This window comes from Drosophila takahashii, chromosome 2R (genome assembly GCF_030179915.1).
Source record: "Drosophila takahashii strain IR98-3 E-12201 chromosome 2R, DtakHiC1v2, whole genome shotgun sequence".
Classification (NCBI taxonomy): domain Eukaryota; kingdom Metazoa; phylum Arthropoda; class Insecta; order Diptera; family Drosophilidae; genus Drosophila; species Drosophila takahashii.
Window position 1 is genome coordinate 42,467,564 of NC_091679.1, and position 23,683 is coordinate 42,491,246.

Genomic DNA, 23,683 nt, shown 5'->3' on the forward strand with positions numbered 1-23,683 from the left:
TCTTCTTCGCTCTCCGTTCGCCACTTCAGCAAGAACAACAATAAAAACAACAAACATGCCCGCGACGTATAAATAATCAATATACAAAATAAATCCATTTATTTTTATACAAACCAAACAATATCAATTAAAAGTCGGAAATTATGAATAAATTGGATTACCCACGTCGCAATGGTACACACAAAGTTCGAATAACGAGTAAGTCCGCCTGCCATAAACAACTCTAAGTAAATCCCCTAATAAATTTACTTCTTCTTTTTCAGTATTGTGTGCTAGAAATTTGGCCCGCAAGGATTTATTTCGTGAGTATTTTTATTTTGATTCTGGAAAAACATTTACTTAAGAGAAGGGTTGAAAAGTATACGAATGAGGGGAAAATATTAGAACTGTTTAATGGTTATATTACAGACTGAATAATAGTGTTGGTAACCCAAATCCATTTCCTTTTCGGTTCTTTATGATTCAGATAGTTGAAATTCATTTTTTCATACTGATTTACATGAAAAACATACTAAAAATGGCCTGTATTTTCCCACATTAGTTGCCCTTAAGCACTTAATTTCCCTGATTACGTTGAATATTTTTCGGGAATTTCGTTCACCTGACTGGTGCTAATTACTTGACTCACTTTTGGCTAGTTACGGGGAATTTGAAGCAAAGTTTTCTTTTCGTATATAAACCATCAATTACGCACCTGTTTAGCCGCCCAATCAAAACACACACATTTTGCGGTAAATTAAAGTTTTGTTTTATTTGCTTCTGCTACCGCTTCTTCTTCATCTTCTGCTTCGGATTTATCTATGCATCTGAGGTATCGCTAAATTTAGCACTTCCTTTTGTCTACTTTCATTTTTATACAAATTGCGGAAAAGGGGCGGGCCCCCCATTCACATTCACATCCAAATCCCCATTCCCATCCCCCCGCCCCTCTTCACTAGCGCCCATCAAGTCAAGTGGGTGAGTGTGAGTGGTGCCATATCTGAGCTCTTTTTCCATATTTTGTTTAGATATAACAAAAGTGATTATTACTAATTTGCTTTCATTGCGGCTCACTCACTCGCACACAAGTTTTTCTTTCCCTGTATTCGTGATTTATTATTTGCTCTTTTCCACTTCTTGTCCATTTTTTACACTCGGCTGCACTTAAATCACGCGCCACGCAATGCCCAATGTGCTGCCCCAAAAAAAAAACAAGAGAGAACGCTATAGTCGGGTTGTTGTCCCGACTATCTAATACCCGTCACTCAGCTAAAGGGAGTGCGAACGCTGTGTCGGGTTGGTGTCCCGACTAATAATCGTAACTCAGCTAAAGGGAGTGCGAGGGAGATAGATATATGTTGACAATTTATAAAGCGTATAACTTTTTAATGAATGGTCCGATTTGAAAAATGTCTTCTACATTTCGATAGGTATAAATATACACAACAAAATTGCATTTATACTTTTCGGAAATCTTTAAAGATGTGGGCGCAGGACCCATTTTAAAATCGTTAGTGGGCGATTGTGGGCGTTAGAGGGGGCGTGGCGCTTGGCTAAAATAAACTTGCGCTGCGTAGGAAGACAAAGAATATGTGTGGGAAATCTCAACCTTCTAGCTTTTGTAGTTTCTGAGATCTCAGCGTTCATACAGACAGACAGACGGACAGACAGACGGACAGACGGACAGACGGACAGACGGACAGACGGACAGACGGACAGACGGACAGACGGACAGACGGACATGGCTAGATCGACTCGGCTAGTGACCCTGATCAAGAATATATATACTTTATGGGGTCGGAAACGCTTCCTTCTAGCTGTTACATACTTTTGCACGAATCTAGTATACCCTTTTACTCTACGAGTAACGGGTATAACTACTAGCTATACGATATGTGATGTACTGTATCCGTACTGTATCGCCTATTTCAATAGGGGTTCCCAAAAAGGGGGTCCTACGGTCGCTGGTGTCACTTTCATATTGAATGGCACATTAATGCTAATGTCTAAATTCCATGACTGACTATAGAATCTGGCATAGTTATTCGGTATTTGCCTTTCCGCCATATATATATAGTTTGTTCTTCACATTTTATCGATTCCATTTGATTAGATTTGAGTTTCCGCGCACCGTCATTAATGGGAAAATCCAAGCTTGGATTTTTTTTTTGGTATAAATAGATCGGTTAGGCCATAAACTATACAATTGTGAGTTATAAACGCAGCATAATGGGTTTTTCATTTATTTTGATCCAAGAAATCTTTGACATAGTAAGCTTGGGAGTTTCCTTTCATAATTAACGACATACTACACCCTCAAAATAGAATTCAGAGCAGCCGGATATAGAAATTTATAGAGAAAATGATATCTTTTCTATTGAATCGCCGAGTTTTTCGTGCCTATACGATTTCCTCAAGAATTATTCGAGTTCATAGAGGCTTATCGGAAGTTAAGAGCATAAGTGATGCCTTGAAAGTAGCTGATAAAACAGTGAATAGGAAGCTGGTGAACATTTTCGGAACTCCCAACATAAAAGATGTAGCATATTACAGTGAAACCAATGATAACGATGATCTACTGTCGGCTGAGCAGCGAGCAGCAAAGAGGGAAATTTTTAAACCTATTCAAGAGGACTGCCCAAAATTTCCCACCGAAAAACCACCGCCTACAACAAAGTTTCCCATCAATAAGAATGCTGAAAAGCAAATAGAACTGGGTGAAAAAAGAGAACAGGAAGCCAAGGATTTAAAGCGACTGAAGGATATTACTAAAAGAAAGAAGTCTGAACTCGAGGAGAAAATAGATGGGCAAAGAAAGAAATTTACAGATGTCAACTTGATTGGGATGAATTTAAAATCTGTGGAGGCAAAGGAACCAACTCCTCCTAAGGGAGCTGCTCCTCCACCGAAGGCAGGTGCTACTCCTACGAAGCCTCCTCCCAAAGGTCCACCGCCTGGAACACCGCCACCCCAGACGAAAACCACTTTTGGATCCCTCGCCGATGCCGATCGCATCTTTACCAATCTCTACGGACGTCACGATTGGCGTTTGAAGGCGGCCATGAAGCGTGGCGATTGGTACAAGACCAAGGAGATCCTGGACAAGGGTGACAAGTGGATAGTGAACGAGATCAAGACGTCGGGACTGCGAGGACGCGGTGGTGCCGGCTTCCCCAGTGGCCTCAAGTGGTCCTTCATGCACAAGCCGCCCGATGGCAGGCCCAAGTTTCTGCTGGTCAATGCGGATGAAGGGGAGCCGGGTACCTGCAAGGATAGGGAGATAATGCGTCATGATCCGCACAAGCTGATCGAAGGATGCCTCATCGCTGGACGGGCCATGGGCGCCAACACCGGATTCATTTACATTCGCGGCGAGTTCTACAACGAGGCCTGTAATCTTCAGTATGCCATTATAGAAGCCTACAAGGCTGGCTTTCTGGGCAAGAATGCCTGTAACTCCGGCTTTGATTTCGATCTCTATGTGCAACGTGGCGCCGGAGCTTATGTTTGTGGCGAGGAAACCTCTTTGATAGAATCCCTTGAAGGAAAGGCTGGAAAACCTCGGAACAAGCCTCCCTTTCCGGCGGATATCGGTGTCTTTGGCTGCCCCTCCACGGTGACCAATGTGGAAACGGTGGCCGTTGCCCCAACCATCTGCCGCCGAGGTGGCAAGTGGTTTGCCAGCTTTGGACGCACTCGCAATTCGGGCACCAAGTTGTTTAACATCTCCGGACACGTTTGCAATCCCTGCACCGTCGAGGAGGAGATGTCCATTCCCACGAGGGAGCTAATCGAACGCCATGCCGGTGGAGTGATTGGCGGTTGGGAAAATCTGCTGGCCATAATCCCCGGTGGCTCTTCCACTCCCTGCATAACCCAAGAAGATGCCAACTGCTCGATTCACGACTACGATGGGCTGATGCAAGTGCGCTCGTCACTGGGAACCGGCGCCCTAATCGTGATGAACAAGGATACGGATATAATCAAGGCCATTGCCCGCCTCTCCGCCTTCTACAAGCACGAGAGCTGCGGCCAGTGCACTCCATGCCGCGAGGGTCTCCACTGGGTGAACATGATCATGCAGAGATTCGTGACGGGACAGGCGCAGATTGGCGAGATCGATATGCTGTGGGAGCTGACCAAGCAGATCGAGGGACACACTATTTGTGCTTTGGGGGATGGAGCTGCCTGGCCACCGCAGGGACTCATTCGTCACTTCCGTCCGCTCATCGAGGAGAGGATCAGGAAGCGCAAGGCCGAGGAGCAGGCGGCAGCAGATGCCGTTGCCGCCGAGCGATTCCCTTGTCAGACGGTGGCTCCTTGCCCAGAATAAAGCGTGTGCCAAATGCAGTATGAACTCTTTTTTGTGTCCAATTCCTCGCATGCGGCTGACTTCAAGCTCCGCTGATTCCGACTGCCGGCTTCCGTCCGAGTGAAAGTGCAGCCAGTCGTTAACTTCCTCGCCTTGTCGACTGGGCCATTGGAAATTGTGCCACGTAGCGTTAAGCCAAAAAGGGGGTTGCTTTACCGGGCTTTCTTCATTCTTCTTTCTCACTTTTCAGGCAGCTCAGCCGTGAAGAGAGTGAGGAACTCTCGGATGTTGGGTTATGCAATCTGTCGGGGGTTTATTCACTGTAATACATCGTTATTCTAAAGTATACAAAGATTGGCTGTTGATATTCGGAGTAATCACTGTTCACTCTGCTGTTTTTCAAACTCTTTTTCAAGTTTTATTAACAATCTAGTTCCCTTGACACATATTTATACATCCCCCAGAGTTTTATACTTCCCACTTCTTATGCAATCGCAAACGTTTGCAGTCGGTTCCGATTTCGTTGTAAAAATATATTTATTTTTACACACAACACAAATCAAAATAATCTGTCGTTTGGTTGGATATCTGATAATGGAAAAATATATTTTAGGGGAAGTAATGAGGCTTCTAGCATGGATGTTATAACTTTGGTAGAACTAATCCAGTTATCCAGAGGAAGTTCGTTTGGTCAGATTGATGATAATGGATAAATATAATTTAGGGGACGTAATGAGGTTTCTATCATGAATTTTATAACTAAGGTTAGTTTTAGTAGAACTAATCCAGTTATATAGCAAAGATAACTTAGTTTAATTGCATTACAGAGGAAGTTCGTACACTTTTCTTTAACTACGCACACCTTTTACTTCCATATAGAGTGCTCTTTAGGTACTCAACTGTCTACCTACCTTCGCTCCATTCCCCTGCTGTTTTTTGTATGTTCTCTCTTGCATAAAATCAATCAACAGCTGCCCGGCGACGACAGCGAAGACGTTGCAATGTGGCCTACTCGAATTACCTGGCCAAGTCAGTCAGTCAAACGGGTTGATGACTACCATCTACCATTCCATCCTCACCAGCTGATGGAAGGCCCGTTCATGCTCTTGCTTTTGCTTTTGCCCTGACAACAGCGTCAGCCTTGAGATAACGATTCACGAATGGATATAGATATAGATATAGTTATAGATATAGATACAAATATGGGAGTGCGAGAGAACCTAGTTGTGATATCTACCAGGTTATGAGTCAGAGGCCGTCAGACTGGGAGCGACTGGTTGAGTCCGGTCTGCATAAATCATTGCCTCGATATGGTTCTTAATTGTTTAATTCAGCCGGAATGCCGTGCGCTTAATTTGTCAAGATTCCAGGCATTATCGGTGGCCGCCTAAGACGATAAGAACAGACGAACGAATCTTTTATGCGGCAGCGGGGGTTCCTATTTCTGTTTTGATAGCGGAGATTGGCAGATAGAGTCTATTCCTCCAACTACTAAATAGTATCTCTATCTCTGACTAATGACACTTGACCGCATTCACAATTTTATTGAAGCATTGTTCAGATTTAATTGACATTTCTGGCTGCCTGCCCTTATACCGAAAAATCAAAGAGTGTGGAGTGGGGTTCCCAATGAAGAGTGTGTTCCCCCGAGTTCTAAATATAGTAGAAACTATTTCCACATAATACCTGGCACAATTTTTGAAAACATTCACTCTTGATATTGAGATACATATATTTATTTTGGTGTTTCCTTGAACAAATATTTTTCGTTTATCCATGGGAATTAAAAGGTGGTGTGTGGGGAAACGACGGCATTGATCCTCGCCGTGGATTCCAGCCTCTGTGGCGTCGCTCGTCGAAGGGAAGGGGTTCTCCTGTGGCCAGGGTCACGAAAAGGAACAGGGCCAGCAATCCCAGCAGGTGAATCCACGTGGAAGACATTGCTATTTTGCGTATGATGATCTTCTGATGATGGGACTGCGTTTATATAGGCCTCATTTAAGCTGAGGGGCTTCACAGGCGGAAACACTGATAAGCTAAAACCAAATAGGGAACGGGAACTCACACTCGGCGGGGAACTCTAATGCGATTAATCTGCTTTTGCTGCTCTGATGACCTCTTCCTTCTCCAGCGCAGAAAAGATTATTGTCGGCGTTGGAGTTGGAGCTTCAGTGTATCTCTGAGGCACCTGCAAGCAGAGCGGCTTTATCTGCAAACGCTGGGCAAAACCAGGGTGCTGGTGGCTATATCCGTTAGTAGATAAGTTAAACTGGTGCAGGAGTACCAAAAGCACAAACAACTTGAAGCCTTGCATTTTGTATTTAAACTAACCGAGGCAAATTTATTCATAGACCTTTAAATAGGTTTAGTTTGTAGTACAATTCGTGTGCATTAATGGTTTACATATCCAATTTAACACTCTATCTGCCATTTACGGTGTTAAATAGACCCATTTTCTCTATTAAAAGCGAGCCACGCTAACCGATTGTGTAATAAATATAATGATTCCTAATAATCGTTGACAATAATGCAAATATACAAGACACTGCTTGCACTGCTTGCATGTGGCCATTCAATTATTTGGTCATAACTTATTAATGAATGGTGCGATCTAAAAAATTTGTTTACATTTCGATAGGTATTAATAAACAACACAAAATAGCACTTACAATTTTACTAATTTGTTTTTATATTTCCGTTACAGGTCTACCCGATCCCTTTGCTAAGGTTCAGGTGGATGGCACTGGCCAAGTGTACTCGACGGAGATAAGCAAGTCCTCCTTGGATCCCAAATGGAATGCACACTACGATTTGTTTCTGGGCATTGGCGATGCCATCACGATAACTGTGTGGAATCAGCGCAAGATCCACAAGGGCAGTGGCTTTCTGGGATGTGTGAGGATACCCGCATTCAATATACAGAGCCTCAAGGGAGCTGGCTGTAAGTGAATCTTGTACTTCATGTCTTTATATGTTAACTTATACCCTGCACTCCCCACAGTTCAACGATTGGACCTGGGCAAACTGTCGCCGGATGACGATGAGCTGGTGCGCGGTCAAATCATCATTTCGCTGCTCTCGAAGGATGGACCCAGCAGTGGCAATCCCCTGGCCATTGTGGGACCCAGTGGCGATGTTCGTGGACCTTCGGAGGACGACTCTTCGGAGGATAGCTTGCCCGAGGGCTGGGAGGAGCGGCGCACGGACAACGGGCGCATCTACTATGTGAACCATGCGACCAAGACGACACAGTGGGATAAGCCCCGGCATCCAGGGGTTAGTAGCCAGAGGACTTCGCCGCATCAACGGAGCAACACACACAACGGCAACGGCGGTGATCGACAGGCGCCGGCTGGACCAACGCGCTCCACAACCTGCACGAATCTGATGAACAACGGCCATCGCAGTCGGGATCTGGCTGTGACGGCCTCGGACGAGCGCAGGCACTCCACGGAGATCCTGTCCAGCGTGGGCAAGGAGAACACCAGTCCCACAACTCCAATCTCGGCCACGACAACGCCCGGCAAGAAGAATTCCTCATCGAACTCCTCCTCCTCGTCGGGAGGCCGCACTTTGGAGCAGCAGCGGAGCACAAATGAACCAGCCACGCCCACTAGCAGCAGCGCGACATCGGCGTCGGTTCGCCTGCACAGCAGCAACAGCAGCAGCAACAACGACAATCATGTGAAAACGCCAAAGCACCAAACGAATGGCCATGCTCCGCCAGAGGCAGCCACGCCCACATCTCCGACGGGTCAGCAGAACTATGTGAACGGGAATGCGGCTCAGAATGGCAGTGCAAACGGCAGCGGACAGGCGGCGCAGCCCCAAAGTGCTAGCAACGGATGGATAGAAGAGGATGATGCAACGAGGACTTCGCCTTCCACAACCACTCCTCCCAGGCACAGCCAGAGTCCGCCGACCCCGAATACATCGCCTCCAGCTCCAGCGACGCCCTCTTCGAATGGAAATGTGCACAGTCCGAATGCGAACAGCACGCCAGGAGGAGGAAGTAGCGGTGGAGGAAGTAGATCCTATGCAGCAGCCACTCCCGGTCAGCGTTCCCAGCGTCGCAGTTCGCGGCAACAGGGTGAGGAGTCCTCCACGCGGCGGCGTTCCTCGCGAGGAACTAGAAACGGAGGAAGCTCTGGCGGCGGCGGAGGATCCAGTGGCCAGCGTTATGCCTCTGCAGCCATTGCCGCTGCCAATCAGGCAGCTCGTCCTTTTCTGGACCTTCCCCCAGGATATGAAATGCGCACGACGCAACAGGGACAGGTGTACTTCTATCACATACCCACGGGCGTTTCCACGTGGCACGATCCGCGGATACCGCGTGACTTTGATGCCCAGCACCTGACGCTGGATGCGATTGGACCGTTGCCAAGTGGCTGGGAGCAGCGGAAGACGGCCTCGGGAAGGGTTTACTTTGTGGACCACAACAATCGAACCACACAGTTCACGGATCCGCGACTGAGTGGCAGCATTTTGCAGATGATAAGACGGGGTGCGGTGCCCCCAGCCTCGGCTAATGCTGGCTCACCTGCTCCGCCAGCTGCTAATCCTGCTGCTCCGGCCACGCCCTCATCCGCAGCAGCATCCCAGCCAGCAGCACCAGCAAACCACGGAGCTACAACGATGACCAGCACAACCACAACTAACCCGCCACATCGCATTGTTCCCGATCTGCCGCAGGGATTGCTCGAGGGCGCCGACCTGCTGCCCAAGTATCGCCGCGATCTGGTGGGCAAGCTGCGAGCTCTGCGCACCGAGCTGCAAACCATGCAACCGCAATCCGGACACTGCCGCCTGGAGGTGTCGCGCAACGAGATTTTCGAGGAGAGCTATAGACTGATTATGAAGATGCGGGCCAAGGACATGCGAAAGCGTCTGATGGTCAAGTTCAAGGGCGAGGAGGGACTCGACTACGGCGGCGTGGCGCGCGAGTGGCTGCACCTGCTCTCCCGCGAGATGCTGAACCCGCAGTACGGCCTGTTCCAGTACAGCCGGGATGACCACTACACGCTGCAGATAAATCCGGACTCGGGCGTGAATCCCGATCACCTGTCCTACTTTCATTTCGTGGGCCGCACCCTGGGCATTGCCGTGTTCCATGGCCACTGTCTGGACGGCGGCTTCACCACGCCCTTCTACAAGCAGCTGCTGAACAAACCGATTACGCTGGGTGATATTGAGGGCGTGGATCCGGAGCTGCACCGCAGCCTCACCTGGATGCTGTGAGTTTAAATCCGATAATCGTTACGGAGCAGTTTCCTCATAATTCTTTTGATTTCAGGGAGAGCAACATCAGCGGCATCATCGAGTCCACCTTCAGTGTGGAGAACAATAGCTTTGGTGCTCTGGTGGTGCACGAACTGAAGCCCGGCGGTGCCTCCATTCCGGTGACGGAGGAGAACAAGCGGGAGTATGTCAAGCTCTATGTAAACTATCGTTTCATGCGCGGCATCGAACAGCAGTTTTTGGCTTTGCAGAAAGGTTTGTGGTAGGAATTAATATAATTAATTCATGATAAATAATGCCTAATTTATTCAGGATTTTGTGAGCTTATACCCAGCCATCTCCTGAGACCGTTTGATGAGCGCGAACTGGAATTGGTCATTGGCGGCATCTCCAGCATCGATGTCAACGACTGGCGGAACAATACGAGACTGAAGCACTGTACGAACGAAACGACGCAGGTGTTGTGGTTCTGGCAGGTGTGTAATCTACTTTTCCTGGATTTTTGATTTGTGACTTCGACTTATTTGCTTTATATTCTTCTCAAGGTGGTCGAGTCTTATAGCTCTGAGATGAGAGCCCGCCTGCTGCAGTTTGTGACGGGATCGTCGCGAGTGCCGCTCCAGGGATTCCGAGCGCTGCAAGGATCCACGGGAGCGGTGGGTCCGCGACTATTTACCATTCACCTGACTGCCGACGTGCCCACGCAGAATCTGCCCAAGGCGCACACCTGCTTTAACCGGATCGATTTGCCGCCCTACGAGACGTACCAGCTGCTCTGCGACAAGCTGACGCAGGCCGTTGAGGAGACCTGCGGCTTCGCCGTGGAGTAGAAGAGCGACACTGTGACCCGATCCTCACCCGATCCACGCATATGCATATACATAGACACCCTTAAATATATATAATACACATTATAAAGAACACACATATATATCAAGGCGATTTGAAATCAAAATTGTACTGACCCTGGTCAAGATGATAAGTTTTTATTTTTATTTGTTTGTTGATGAACTGCTCTCCGCAGCGCTGTTTAATCTTGTGTGCTGCGCATTTTGCAGTTAAAATTTTATTATTTAGCGAGTATGTACTGACTCATCGTATACATAGTTACCAAGTGCATATATATATATGAGTATATACACTTTCACACCCCAAGCAGACATATACATATATATATCTAACCTGGCCTTTGTTTGTTTACGTCGTGGCGCGTGTTATAAATTGTAGTTTAAAATATTACGAAACCAATTATACATACAATTATACAAGATTATACATATATCATAGTTCATAATTAGGCATAACTAAATTTTTAATTGTAGGCATTGGACCGGCAATTTTTTCGTGCTTTTGTTTAGTTTAGTGCATATTTTTGATGTTTATTAATTACATTTTGTACATTTATAAAACCCAATCGAACTCACTGCTAAGTTTTTAATTATTGTTTAAATCGTCCTTAAACACCCACACACACATACACACTCATCGACACATCCGCTTGCATATTTTATAAGTATGTGAGCGAAACGATTGCCTACCCCAAAAAGATATGGAAAATAAGAGAGCAAACAAAGCACTTGAAAAATTACTCAATTATTAAATTAGTTATTTTTTAAATTTTTAAATAAATGCAAATTATTTAAATTACCTTTTACGTTCATTTTATTATTATTTGTTGCCGCATCGCCAAAACAAAACTTAAGGATCAAACTTCATATACATGTTTACATCAGTTTTTAATGAAAACGAATTGGACAAATTTTTAGAAGGTGATATTAGTGAAAATTTTATCTGACTTTAATTAAATCGGAACAATTGGTAGATATTTAAGAGCCCCACCCGACCTCCCATCCCAATACCACCCAGCATATCCCCCAAAATGTAGTGCATATGTGAGATCTATTGATTTTTTATTAAGAACGATGATTCAAGCCTTGAGTTAAGGCAGATAGAAGTAACCCTCCCAAAATACAACACAAATCGATCGTTAACTCTTTAGCTTTAGCGAGATCTAGGAATCAAATGACTAACGATTCTAAGGCAGTAATCCTGCGCACATTGACAAGGACTTTGCTCCATTAACCAAAAGGGATTTAAAATAAATGAGCCTTAAAATAGAGTTGTTTTATTGCTTTGGGGGCTTAATTTAACAGCTGGGAGGTAAGGGATTAGTATTGAAACCATTCTCATGCTTTAAAAAAAATAAGAATTTGAGAAACAAAAAAGTAATTGCCGAAACCCGGGATTGAACCGGGGACCTTTAGATCTTCAGTCTAACGCTCTCCCAACTGAGCTATTTCGGCAGATGATGTTAGCGTGTCAAAAATGCCACTAATGTTAATGTCTGCTGTTAACCAAAGGCGTTGGTTGGTGTCTCTGCTAAACCCAATTGGAATTTTACAGCACTGAAAGCAACCGTTTCCAATTAGACTCAAACCATTGCTGGTGTGAAAACCGGATTTTAACACAAATCACCCAACTGCCGAAATAGCTCAGTTGGGAGAGCGTTAGACTGAAGATCTAAAGGTCCCCGGTTCAATCCCGGGTTTCGGCAATTACTTTTTTCTTTTTTATTCCAATTTAATGAATAATAGATATTTGTGTATATAGTTTTTTATTTTCTGTCTAGACCTTAGACATTATTAGTATTATAGCAAGCCGCCAGTACTTTAAGTAATACAAAAGTATGCATTGTAGTGTTTCTAGTTTTACATTACATTCTAGGGATTAACTAAGAGTGCATGACTATTTATTTTCCGGGGGGCATGCCCCAAAGTTCTATTTCCTTCATACGTATATCCAGATATAGCAGCTCCATTAAGTATACAAAAGTAGATAGATAGCTTAGCTTAGTTTTTAGCTACGGCTGGCTGTGGGTACTGAAAAGTGTCCGACTTTTGAGCCAAGCCAGCAGGCAGTACGATAAATTATAGCAGCATTACAACTACGATTCTTTACGCTATTAAGTTACAACTCAAAATCGTTCGCAAGTTACTAAAGCTAGTGCACGGATGGGATGGATGATCCAATCCAATCCAGTCCAGTCAGATAGATAGCCCGCTCAAAAGTCGGGATCATAGTCGCGGGAATAGCGCGTCCGACTCGCGTGGTTGTTGTAGCTGTACATCTGGTGGGCATCGGCGAAGGCATCCGGATACTGGTGGCCGTATCCCTGCTGCTGCTGCGACGCCTGGTGGTGGTGACTGGCGGGGTACTGGTTGTGGCCGCCGTGGTTGCCATGATGGAGCTGCGGCCTCTTCAGCGAGTCGCCCTTCTGCGAATAGGTCGGCTGCTGGTCGTAGAAGTAATCCCCGCTGGAGTGAGGATGCCGGGTGGATCGCCAGCTGTCGTAGATATTGGAACTGTTGCTGCCGTGCATCGAGTTGGTGAAGCGCTGGAAAAACGAAGGAGGATCATAAGTTGGTATATACATTTTTATATCAAATTGTATCTTAATTACTGAGGAACGCTGCGGTACCTTCGGCTTAATAGGTTGCTTGGTATCATTCCAGGGATCGTCAATGTTGTAGAAGTCATCTACGCCATAATTGTCGGCTCCACCCATATGGCTGACCTTTAGCTCGTTTAGCATGTCGTTGGTCAGAGGAATTGGCGTCTTCTTGGCCCTCTTCTGGCGGTTTAGTAACTAGAAAAGAGATTATTTTATTTTAAAAATTTTTATATTATAAATAAATCTATAAAACTCACCACTGTGACACCGAAGATGACGACAAACACCAGGGAACCCACTCCAATAACAATCACCACAATGGCCCATTGGGGAATAAGCAAATCCTCCTCGGCAAACTCCACATTGGTGTGTAGATTTTTGGCTATGACTAAAGAAAAGATAATATCAATATCAGTTGCATAGAACACAAATAGTATGCCCTGACTAACCACTGAAATCTGTGGCCACCGGATCAATGATGTATTTGCCCATTTGATAGCTGGCCGTGACTAGCTGCTCCTCCTGCGGTCCTGCCACACTGTCCGTCTCATTCTCCTGGGCATCCTTGTCGGGTAAAACGGGAGTGGCTGGCTTGCTGAGGGCATCGTGGAAGAGTTGTCGAATCTCCAGAGTATCCACATCCTCGGTTATGTTGGCCAGTTCCACGTAGTAGTCCACCAGGACGCTGCCCTTGCTGAAGCTATCAATGCGCACCTTTTTGTACCACTTGTTTAGCTGCGGGGCTCCCGAATAGACGTCATTGAGCTGGAAAAAAATTACATTAATACCATAATGATAAGATCATATCCTACTCAAAACTCACCTGTGCCTCCAGCTCGTGGGCCAGATTCTTCCATTCCAAGGTGTTGTGATCCAGGAGTTCCGGCTTCCAGGCCACACCATCGATGATCTTGATAGTGGCCGCCAGATCGCAGTCGGCGGTGCAGTGACCCGGTTTCGTGGGTCGTGGCGTGGTCGTGGTGGTGGTGCTCGTCGAGGTGGTGGTGCTGCTCGTGGTGCTACTGGTTCCACTGGCCGTTAGCAGATCCTCAAAGTTGATGGTCTGGGCATTGAGTTTGTCAATTGATAAGGGAGTTGTGGGCGGCGTTGGCCAGCCGGTGAACTCGGTGGTCGCCCTGGTTGGTGGACCCTTTTTGATCATCACCTGAAGGCCTGAGTTCAAGGATTCTGTAGAGGGAGCTCCCTCTGCTGAGGGATGAGGGGTGGTCAAGCGGTGCGAGCCCACTCTCTTGTGGAAGCCCTTGGGGAACACCACCTTCAAGCCACCATTTCCTCCAGCAGTTTCCGTAGCAGCTGTAGCTTCAGTGGTGCTGGAAGCTATCACCTTGGGTTTACCAGTGGTTGTCGTTGTAGTGGAGGTGGTGGAGGCGGGATGCAGTTTTTTGGCTTTGTAGCCAGGTGGCAGCAGGGAAGCTGGTATCTCATCGCTCGTCTCGCTCTCCGTTTCGTTTAGTTTAAATCCAGGAGGAAGAAGATCCTTCAGGTTATCTATTTTAATAGGAGTCACACCTAGTGGAAGTTTAGGTTCCTCCTTTGCCTCGGGAGCCTTGTAACCCGGAGGCAGCTGGAAGGTGCTCAGATCATCAAAAGGAACAGCAACTGGTAGATTCCGTGGAGTACTTGAGGGACTGGAGGTGGTGGTGGTATTTGCCTGCTTGGGCTTGGGAGTACTGCTCAGTTTGTAGTCCTTGGGAAGGAGTGAAGCCAACTTTTCATCAAACTGAATTTCGCTAAAGAGACTCTCCAGTCCAGAAGGACTACTCTCTTCCGGTTTCCCAGTAGTCGTAGTGGTAGTCGAGGTTGTCCTGGGTGGTTTGTAACCCTTGGGCAGAAGACCCGCCTGGGCCACATCCTGCACTGTGACCTGACCACTCTTAAACGACCGACTGATGGTGGAGTTGCGACCTGGTTTCGGTTTGGATGTCAGTTCAGCTGGCGGTGCTTCTGTCGTCGAGGTTGTGGTCGTTATCTTTCGGTTCTTGTAACTGGGTCGCGGTTTGAAGCCCACTGGGAGCAGGGTGGCCAGCTCGTCCATTTCCCCGTCATCGAAGTGCTGCACCTTCACCTTGCTGCCACTGCTCGTGGTTCGGGGAGCCGAGGATGTGGTCCTGGGTTGGTACTTCCTGATGTGGGGAACAAACTTTCCGCCCCCTGTACCTACGGTGGTGCTAGTTGCCGGGGTGGAGGAGTCCATCTGGCTGATAATGGGGTACTTGCCGGATAGCAGACCACTCGAGAGCTCCGATTGCACGCGATCCAGCTTGTCGATGATGCTCTCCGTGGAGGCAGCCACCGGAGGTTGAACGGAGGAGGAGGAGGAACTGGCCGCCTGCTCCTCGGCGCTGCTCTCGGATTGCTTTTGAGCCGGGCTCTGCTGCTGCTTGGAGTGCACCTTCCTCTCCAGCTCGGAGAGGGTCTGCTTGGTCTCCTCCTGCTCGATGGCCGGGAAGGGCAGGAAGCGGGCTCCATTGATGCTACGACTGGGTTGGATGGAGGCCACAACCACATAGTTCTCGGTGGCATTGCTGCCCTTCTCCTCCTCTTCTAAGGTTATGGGAGTGGTGGTTTCCAGTTTCAGATCCTCCTCTTGCACCTCCTCTTCAGTTACAGAATTGGAGGCGGGAGTAACTGGCGCTGGTAGCACTGTGGATCCATTGACCACGCTCTTGGTGGTCACCACCGATATGATTTCGCGATCTTCTTCGTGTTCGCCACTGGGTGTGGATGGCCTGGAGTCCTGACTCTCCACTTCCTTGGTGGAGTCCTCACTTCCTCCCTCCTCATCATCGTATTCGTAGTCCTCACCCTCTCCCTCATCGTCGTACTGGGACTCGGAGTGCTCCTCCTTCTCCGATTTGGATGAGCTGTGCTCTTCCTGCTTAGATGATTTTGGTTCTTCTTGTTTCGATACGTTATCCTCGACCTTGTTGACTTCGATTTCTTCTTGTTTGGAGGTGCTCTCCACTGGCTGTTCAGTGGTTGCGGTTTGCTCTTCCACATGGAGATCCTCGGTGGATTGGTTCTCTTGTGGCAAAATAGTGGTGGCTTCTTCTGCAATCTCCTCGATCTCCTCTTTAACTGCCGGCAAAGTGGTGACCTCAATCTCTGGCTCGGTGACCTCGGAGACATCCGTTTGGCTTTCTTCGGTGCTGCTCAAGCTGGTGCTTTCATGATCCACTTCGGAAAGGGTTGTGAGTTCGGAGGGTTCCACCACAGGTGGGGATGCCTCATTCTTGGCCACCGTCACCGGGGTTACACTCTCCTCCTGCAGTGGTAACTTCTCTAAGCTGGAGGACTCCGAGTGCTCTTCGGTACCTTCGTCTGACTCCTGTTCATACAGCTCATCGCTGCCTTCCTCCTCATCTTCCTGCTCTTCATCCAAAGCCTCCTCCTCCTCTTCCTCTGCACTCTCTGTAGTACTAGTCGTGCGAGCTGTGGGTCTGGCCGGCAACTTTAGCCTGGCTCCACTGTAGTTGAAGGGTCGTTTGCTGACGGCATTCACTGGTTCGTTAACTTCGCGACTGATGAAGGCCGGTCGCCTGGGATTCGGAATGGGCTTTCGCCCAAAACTGGGTCGTTCCGAGGGAGTGTTCTGGGTGGTCGAGGTGCTCGTGGTGGTGGTGGACTTGCCACGGTTGCTGCCGAATCGATTGTACCGCTTGCTGCTCACCTCCGCACTGCCCGTGGTGGTGGTCGTGGTGGAGGCAGTGGAGCTGCCCGGCTGATAGCGATTGCGGGGTCTAAAAGGTGTGGCTGCCGGAGTGGCTGGATTCTCTGGTATCGCCGAAACAGGCGACTGAGTTCGAGTCCTGCTGGGCGAGAATCCTCCATTGCCGAACGACGGACGACTGCTGGTCACCGGACGCTTTTCGTTCTGCCAAGAAAAGATATATAAAAAAATTAGAAACTGTATTATTAAGATTACTGGTGCGAATTTTGGGATTTTGGAACATGGGTAATGATACCCCAGCAGAAGCCACAGCTGCAGCTCTGCGTTCACAGCCTCGAATCTCGACTAGCGACTATCGTCATGGGAAACTGTTACAGTTTCGACATGGAGCCCCATGGAGCCCCATGGAACCACCGCAATCTCTGCGGTTCGTCTGCTGCTGTCAATTGTCTTGCGTGCGAACTCTTCTCAACCGCCGTGCCATTCAAGTGATTCTCAAATTTGTCTAAAGCGTTTTGTGCAAATTTCCAGATGCCAACCCCCTCTACAAGCCCCCCTCTCAATTCGTTCATCCATAATTTATGCGCTCGTATTTATTTAATTTTTATGTGAAGGCAACCTCGCAACTGTCAAAGTTAGGAGATTCCCCCCAGCAGGTTGCCAAATCCGTTGCACGGCGAAAAATAAGATCGTTTTGCACCTGATGGGGATTTAGTTTTCCATGAGGCTTAAAGACTTGGATTTCACATTAAAATCGATAAAAATCCGAAAGTAAAATGAAATATAGAACTAGTATCAAGTTGTAATGGAATATTAATATTTATCCTATTCGTACTGTTTTAAATCTAGTTCAATTTTAGATAGATTTTGATATGAGAAAGGATGAGATAAGATTGGTTATCATCTGATTCTAATAAGGTTTAAAAGACTTGGATACTTTAAAAGCGATCCTTCATCATTAAAACCACCAAAAAAATAAAAATAAAATAAGATTCACTGCAAAAAAGGGTTTCATTATTCTATAATTATCGTTTTAAATCTAGTTAGCTTTAAGATATATTTCGCTGTGAAAAAGGTATTAAATACTATTTGATTGATTCATAGACACATCAATCTTTTCTTTGCGTGGCTTAGTGCTAGAGCCATGAAGCCTCAAGAGATTGCCAATGGATGGCAGGTGGAGAATGGCTCGGGAAAATGATTTCGTTAGCCACCAGGCATGATCTTAAAAGTAATGCCAACTAATGAGCTCCGAGCGCCCACTAGCAATTGTTATTATGGCCGATTAATCGTGAGCTGATTTGATATTTAAGCCGGCATCAATCAAGGCAGCACTTTCGCCCGAATGGGCAAACAAATTGCTGCAATTAAAGCGAGAAATCTATGTGGGCAAAATGGGAAAACGGAAAGGAAAAATGGAGCGAGAAACGCTTCCGCTCTGACATTTCTATTATGAGTTCGACGTAAAGTAAATATTATATATGTAAATATTAGCAGCTTGAAAATATACAAGTTATATATGAATGTGCAAACACTTCTCGAACTCTTTTAAAAATAAATAAAAATTGCCAAAGAGGTGGTGGTAATGCGAACATGATTTATGAACGAAGTTCGTTGGTTTGCCAAAAACGTTAAGCAAATAACAATAAAAAATGTGGAGCATGAAGTGCAATCGGGTGAAAGGTAAAATATTTTAGCCACAATTCGATTTGGCCTTTTTCTGCGGTTTTTGTGTGGCAAATGTTTTTATTTTATTTTACTTTTTGTTTTTGTTAAATTAAACAGAAAAAAGAGTGGAGTTCGCGTGGCTTCGAACTGGTTCTGAAGTTTGGCTACTTGAAGTGGTAATAAAAAAAAAGAAACGCCGCAAAGCATTTACTGTTTGGAAGTCACGTAAGACTCCCGACTCCCCGAAAATCGAAAAAAAAAAACAAAACTGATATTGGCCGAAATCAGAGCAGAGCCAATTGTTTTGTTAACTTGTTATGCAATGCCAAAGCGAAATTGTTTTGCCTGAGTTCGAGTGCTTCTTGTTATGCCAATTGAGATTGCTTTTCTGTCGCTTTTACTTTCTGCGATCAGCACTCTCCATCTCCAAATACACAGACAACAAAATGGAGATTAAATAAATAAATAAATAATACTATTTGTATTTATTTTTAATGATTTGGGATTTTTAAATAAGCAGAACTAGAGAGTGGGCAGAACTATCAGCTAAGAAGCTTTTAAAGCATTTGTAATAATGTTCATCTATTTTTTCAGCCTTTAAAAAGATTAAAAATCTCAAAAACGTTCATATAAACATTTCTTTCCGTGTACATTTCGATTTCCTTACCCCAGATTCGCTGAAGTGGGCCAGAAATTGCGTCTGCTGGTGGGGAACATTGATGCGCTGCGTCTGCGGCTGGAATCCGCCGTTCAAGCTATTTCCCGATCCATTCCGTATCGCCTTGGAGCGTGTGAAGCCGTTGGTCAGCGATGCGGACGTTGCACCAGATCCCGCTGCCGCCGCTCCTAGTCCCGCCGAGCCGCCCCCTGCCGCCGGCACTCCAAAGGGGCGTGGCGAGATATCGTAATAGTCCGTCTGGCGATTCGGTTTCTGTGGCCAAAAAGATAGAGGTGGAGAAAAAATAAGACACCGCTATAGGCTTTTAATGGTGTTATATGGCAAAGCAGGTTAATTAGTTTTACTTTTTGTTTTCAGGGGCTTTTTTGTCAAATGATATAAATGGTCTGATAAATAATGGATTAGGGCTTCGAGCAGAATGGGTCTGTAATTAAAAGTTGGTGGGAATATATATCATCGTTCTTCGTTTAAGGATTTCCAACTTTGGGTTATTGAACTGGTTGTCTCCTCTTCATTAACAGCTGGCACACATTAATCTTATCTTGGAGAATCTTAGCTTCTGGTTCTTGAACTTTGCCATTATGATAATAAGTTGCGAACTAACTTACAATGTCAAGACCTTTTGTTGTTTACCTTTCTTTTAAAACAGAAATGTTATTAATTAAGCCTTTAAGAACTTGGTAAAATACCTAATAAATGGTATATAACCAAATTGAATCATCCTCTGAACTTTCTTAATGAATCACTGTGAATCAAAAGCATTTTAATGGTTCAAGGCTGGAATTTACCAGGTTGTTTACTCACCTCTATATGCAAATAATCTCTCAAGGTTCTTTTTAAACAAAAACCCAATCATGTAATTTTCCCATTGGAGATTATAAAAAAAAAACCAATGAAGGAGAAAAGTACATTTTTAATTATACCTACAACTTTTATCCTCTCTATCGTAACCCTTTTTTAATCCGTCAAAAGCTGACTCTGATCGGGGCTTTTCAATTGATAGCCCCAAAAGTCCGCTTAAGTGACAGAACTATCATAAGCAGGCTCTTAAGAGATGACAAAGTCCGTAATCTAGGCCAAACTTCAGGTGGGTGGGGGCACTTGAGTGCTCAGAAAAGATCGGGCAGACCCTTCTCAAGCACCTTCAACGTGTTGCAGACAATGCCACAGAGCTCTAGACGGATTGCCAAAGAAATCAACAACTAAAGCTGCAACAAACAATAGAAATCGATTGAAAATATTTGATTGAAGTGTATCAAGGTCGTACGAAACGATATCCAGCGACTCACTAATTATCCAGTCGCAGGCCAAAATCCAAATTGCCGCCAGTTTCGCCTCCAATCCAAAGTACTTGTTATTATGAATTATTATTGGTATACTACAAGTATTGTTTGGGCTGATTTTCTGGTATTTGTTGGCTTTTTGAAAGTGTAGTTGGGCCTTTTTGGACTGCATTGGCTCTGAAAAGTTTTGCTCTGTTAAGCAAATTGCATACAAAACGCGAGTTTTGTTGCTAAAAGGTGCATTTCAATGCATTTATTTTTCCGCTTCTTGGCGGACCAGTTTACGCATCAGAAAATCTACGTTTCCCTCCCTCATTATTCCCACCGATCTTTTTCAATCTTATGTTCAGCGGGGGGGCTCTAGATTTTCTTTGCCGAGAGAAATGCCAACGGACTTACTCTGATTAACAGACATTTAATGGGCGGCTCTACTAATGGCAACACCTTCTCATTTGTACACAGGAAAAAGAGTGATATGCATATCATATGATCATGATAATGAATAAATATTTATTAAATATTTTTTTTCATTTCAAGAACTACAGTATATAAATTAAATTATAATCTCGGTGGAGATGATGAAATATAAATTTTACTCAGAACTCCTTTGTTTCAATCTTTAAGATTTAGATTTCTCAGTCTTTAAGATGTAGTTCAAAAATTGCCTATAATGTAATTGTTTAGGTAATGCCTAGCGCACATGTTAAGATATTTTTTCCCAGTTTAGTGTGGGTTTGTGTGCTCTCATATCGAAATTTCACTGCTCTATTGTCAACAGTGGGACGGAGTTTTGTGTGTTAGTTGGTTGCTCAGTGGTGGAGTGGCGGCGAAGAAAGCTATCGCCACTCTGTGGGGGAAATTAAAAACAAACGTTTCTAAGACATTTGTCAATATGGCATATAGCATAATGAAACTATGAAAGCTTCGCTCACGTATGTGGAAAGCTGAGGAAGGGGGTTATTGCACTGCCACTCGTTTCAGTCTCAGCCATTACGACGCACTTTCCCCTTAGACCAACACACTTAACACTCGACTTGGCCAATCACCAGCCATTCAAACAAATCACAATTTTCCATTATGTTTTATGATAAGCCGATTGGCTTGGAGACTCAAAGAGGGAGTTGCAGAAAGGATCTTTTCAGTAGCTCTGCTCCTTTATCTTCATTCTGAAGCTGTCTTCATTCATCATTTCGAGATATGCCCATGGATTCTTGGGAGCTACCTCATCTGAACTTGAGCCAGGTTAATTGAGTTTTTCGCTGGCTCATAAAGAAGTCAGTTCCATTAGTTAAGGTGGAAGAATAATAAAGGTTTGAACAACGAATATTGGAATACCCTAGAAGGTCAATGCGATATATAAAATCTATAAAAAATATTTAAAGGATCATTACTTTAAGTTCTAATTGGTTCTTAATATTAAAAAAGTTTGCTGAATTTAAACACTTATTTTTAAGGAAATTCTAATTGTCTAAGTACTTGAGAAAGTAGTATATACCCAGAGAAATGTGGGACTATTTTTTAGGTAACGTATGACCTAAAAAATTTAAATAGACTAAAATTTCAGATTTAGGTAATGGGTTACCTAAAAATATTAGCATGTGGACTATGTTCCTACTTTTTAGGTAAAGCTAAAGAGATTTTTATAGGCCATCGTAACCTTCAAATTGGTCCATAAGACCTAAAATTTAGGAATAATTTAAAGTCGATTATCACTCACAACTTAATACAAATATTGGTCCCTAATATTAATAAACAAATTATTCGGTTTTTTAAGTTTAATGTTAAAAAATTTATTAGACTTTTCTTAAAGCTAGTGATGGAAAAGTTTCAATATTTAAAATCAATACCTACGTGGACTATTTTCCTACTTTTAAGGTAATAGTGCCCGTGCCCTATTCTAAAAATAGAATTCGCCTGAGCCCCTTGAAGCAGGCTTTGGTTTTGCCGCAGGGCCTTTAAGTAGTTCCGTAGACCAGAGGCTAGCCTATTGGACTCTCGCGCAGAAGACCCGGGATCGATTCCCACCGAGGACAAAATAAAGTGATTGTTTTTTCAGAAAGATAAAATATTTGCTTTTCCGAATAATACAATATAAGCAATTAAAATAATCAAATATGTTACTATCAATAGTAAAAATCCTAGCTTTTTTTTAAATACCTAATATTTTGGTAATTCTGACCTAAAAATCTAGTCCACTAGCCATTTTTTTAGGTAACCATTACCAGAAATAAATTCAAGACTGCGTACAAAATATAGTCCACATGGACAACATTTTAGGTAATGCATGGCCTTGGCGCGTTTTTCTGGCCATATTTCCTAAAATTTTAGGTAATTAGGCCCCTTTTTAGTCCATTTTGTTTTCTGGGTGTAGGTTGGACATTTATTTATTATTATTTTATTTAAAAAAAAATAAAAAGTCATTGCTTTCATGATCCATCAATAAGAAATAATTGATTTGGCATAACATTTTCTACTTTCGTTTCCAATTTCACAACTTTTCGATAGTACCCTCTGCTAGAGTGCAACGAAATCAGCAGCACAATGCGAGTGGCAGAGCTCCAGATTGCTGATTGTGCAGCCTGGGATTGATGGTGCAGCAATGGCTATCCCAATCTCAATCCCAAGCGAAGACCCCTGCTGGGAGGCACCACTTCCTCCCCTTTCTGACCACCAAGTGCATTTCAATTAGGGCCAAGTTGCAAGTTGCAGGCTGCAGGCAAAGTGCGTGCTCATCGCATTTGCTGACTGGCCATAAACAATATGAATTTACACTTTTTTCAATTAAGCAACAACCTCTTCGCGTGGCTTTGAATGGCCAACAACAATTACTCACGCATATATTCGTTGATATGCAGAAGCCGATTCGCTTTGTTTGCCTTTGGTCAAGTGAAAGTATGCTATATCCAAATGTAGCCTGCAGTTCCCGCCATTTCGTTCACGCATATATTTTATATCTATAATTTGATTGTAGTTTTTTTTATGTTGTGGGTTTATTTCTTTTTGACGTGCTAGCGTGCGGCCTACGGATATATTTTAAGAGCAACTAACAGTTTTTGACAGTCGCGTGCCGTAAAAATAAGCTAAACATTAAAAACTTTTGGGGATTTAAGTAAGGTGAGAGATAAAAGAGAAAGGTTGATTTTCGGGAATATTATATGCAGTGAAAAATTAAACAAAATCGTAATAAAAATATTCAAATAATATTAAATCTTAAAATACAAACATTTCTTGTTTTCCAATTAACTGTTTTTTATATTCAAGCTTTCGTGATTTGCAACAATTAACATCCTTTAGTAGAAACATTTGCATTTTCCGACACTCCATTGAATTTAACTTCTATTTATTCGTTAAAATAAAAGAAAGTGGAGCTTCATGATCCACA

The 23,683-nt window shown here is 44.5% G+C and overlaps 5 protein-coding genes and 2 non-coding genes across 10 annotated transcripts in view; 3 read left to right on the forward strand and 4 right to left on the reverse strand.

The window, feature by feature from the left end:
* Window positions 1-57: 57 nt before the first annotated feature.
* Smurf (SMAD specific E3 ubiquitin protein ligase) lies at window positions 58-11,176 on the forward strand. The gene is made up of 7 exons (XM_044393379.2): window positions 58-198; window positions 264-302; window positions 6,996-7,232; window positions 7,293-9,525; window positions 9,585-9,784; window positions 9,842-10,005; window positions 10,075-11,176. The coding sequence occupies exons 1-7, from the start codon at window positions 144-146 to the stop codon at window positions 10,357-10,359; spliced, it is 3,213 nt and encodes a 1,070-aa protein (XP_044249314.1). The 5' UTR covers window positions 58-143; the 3' UTR covers window positions 10,360-11,176.
* ND-51L1 (NADH dehydrogenase (ubiquinone) 51 kDa subunit-like 1) lies at window positions 286-4,343 on the forward strand. Its single transcript, XM_017139114.3, has 2 exons — window positions 286-302; window positions 2,305-4,343. Exon 2 carries the CDS (start codon window positions 2,342-2,344, stop codon window positions 4,310-4,312), a length of 1,971 nt encoding a protein of 656 aa, XP_016994603.2. The 5' UTR covers window positions 286-302; window positions 2,305-2,341; the 3' UTR covers window positions 4,313-4,343.
* Window positions 5,987-6,265, reverse strand: LOC108055675 (uncharacterized). Its single transcript, XM_017139119.3, has one exon. The coding sequence runs from the start codon at window positions 6,230-6,232 to the stop codon at window positions 6,062-6,064; it is 171 nt and encodes a 56-aa protein (XP_016994608.2). The 5' UTR covers window positions 6,233-6,265; the 3' UTR covers window positions 5,987-6,061.
* Window positions 6,381-6,661, reverse strand: LOC108055674 (uncharacterized). The gene has a single exon (XM_017139118.3). It carries the CDS (start codon window positions 6,603-6,605, stop codon window positions 6,381-6,383), a length of 225 nt encoding a protein of 74 aa, XP_016994607.2. The 5' UTR covers window positions 6,606-6,661.
* A 583-nt stretch (window positions 11,177-11,759) lies between the features above and the next one.
* TRNAF-GAA (transfer RNA phenylalanine (anticodon GAA)) lies at window positions 11,760-11,832 on the reverse strand. Its single transcript has one exon. It is a non-coding gene; the product is annotated as a tRNA-Phe (tRNA).
* A 178-nt stretch (window positions 11,833-12,010) lies between these two features.
* On the forward strand, window positions 12,011-12,083 carry TRNAF-GAA (transfer RNA phenylalanine (anticodon GAA)). Its single transcript has one exon. It is a non-coding gene; the product is annotated as a tRNA-Phe (tRNA).
* A 43-nt stretch (window positions 12,084-12,126) lies between these two features.
* The window catches only part of LOC108055665 (mucin-2), a 43,658-nt gene continuing 32,101 nt past the window's right edge, over window positions 12,127-23,683 (reverse strand). For all 4 annotated transcript variants that reach the window (XM_070212495.1, XM_070212494.1, XM_070212496.1 and 1 more), the window contains exons 4-9: window positions 19,007-19,270; window positions 13,804-16,875; window positions 13,430-13,745; window positions 13,238-13,368; window positions 13,008-13,175; window positions 12,127-12,923 (exon numbers count right to left, since the gene is read on the reverse strand). In XM_070212495.1, coding sequence (XP_070068596.1) covers window positions 12,591-12,923; window positions 13,008-13,175; window positions 13,238-13,368; window positions 13,430-13,745; window positions 13,804-16,875; window positions 19,007-19,270 — 4,284 coding nt within the window. In that variant the 3' untranslated portion in view covers window positions 12,127-12,590. The remainder of the gene's footprint in view (window positions 12,924-13,007; window positions 13,176-13,237; window positions 13,369-13,429; window positions 13,746-13,803; window positions 16,876-19,006; window positions 19,271-23,683) is intronic.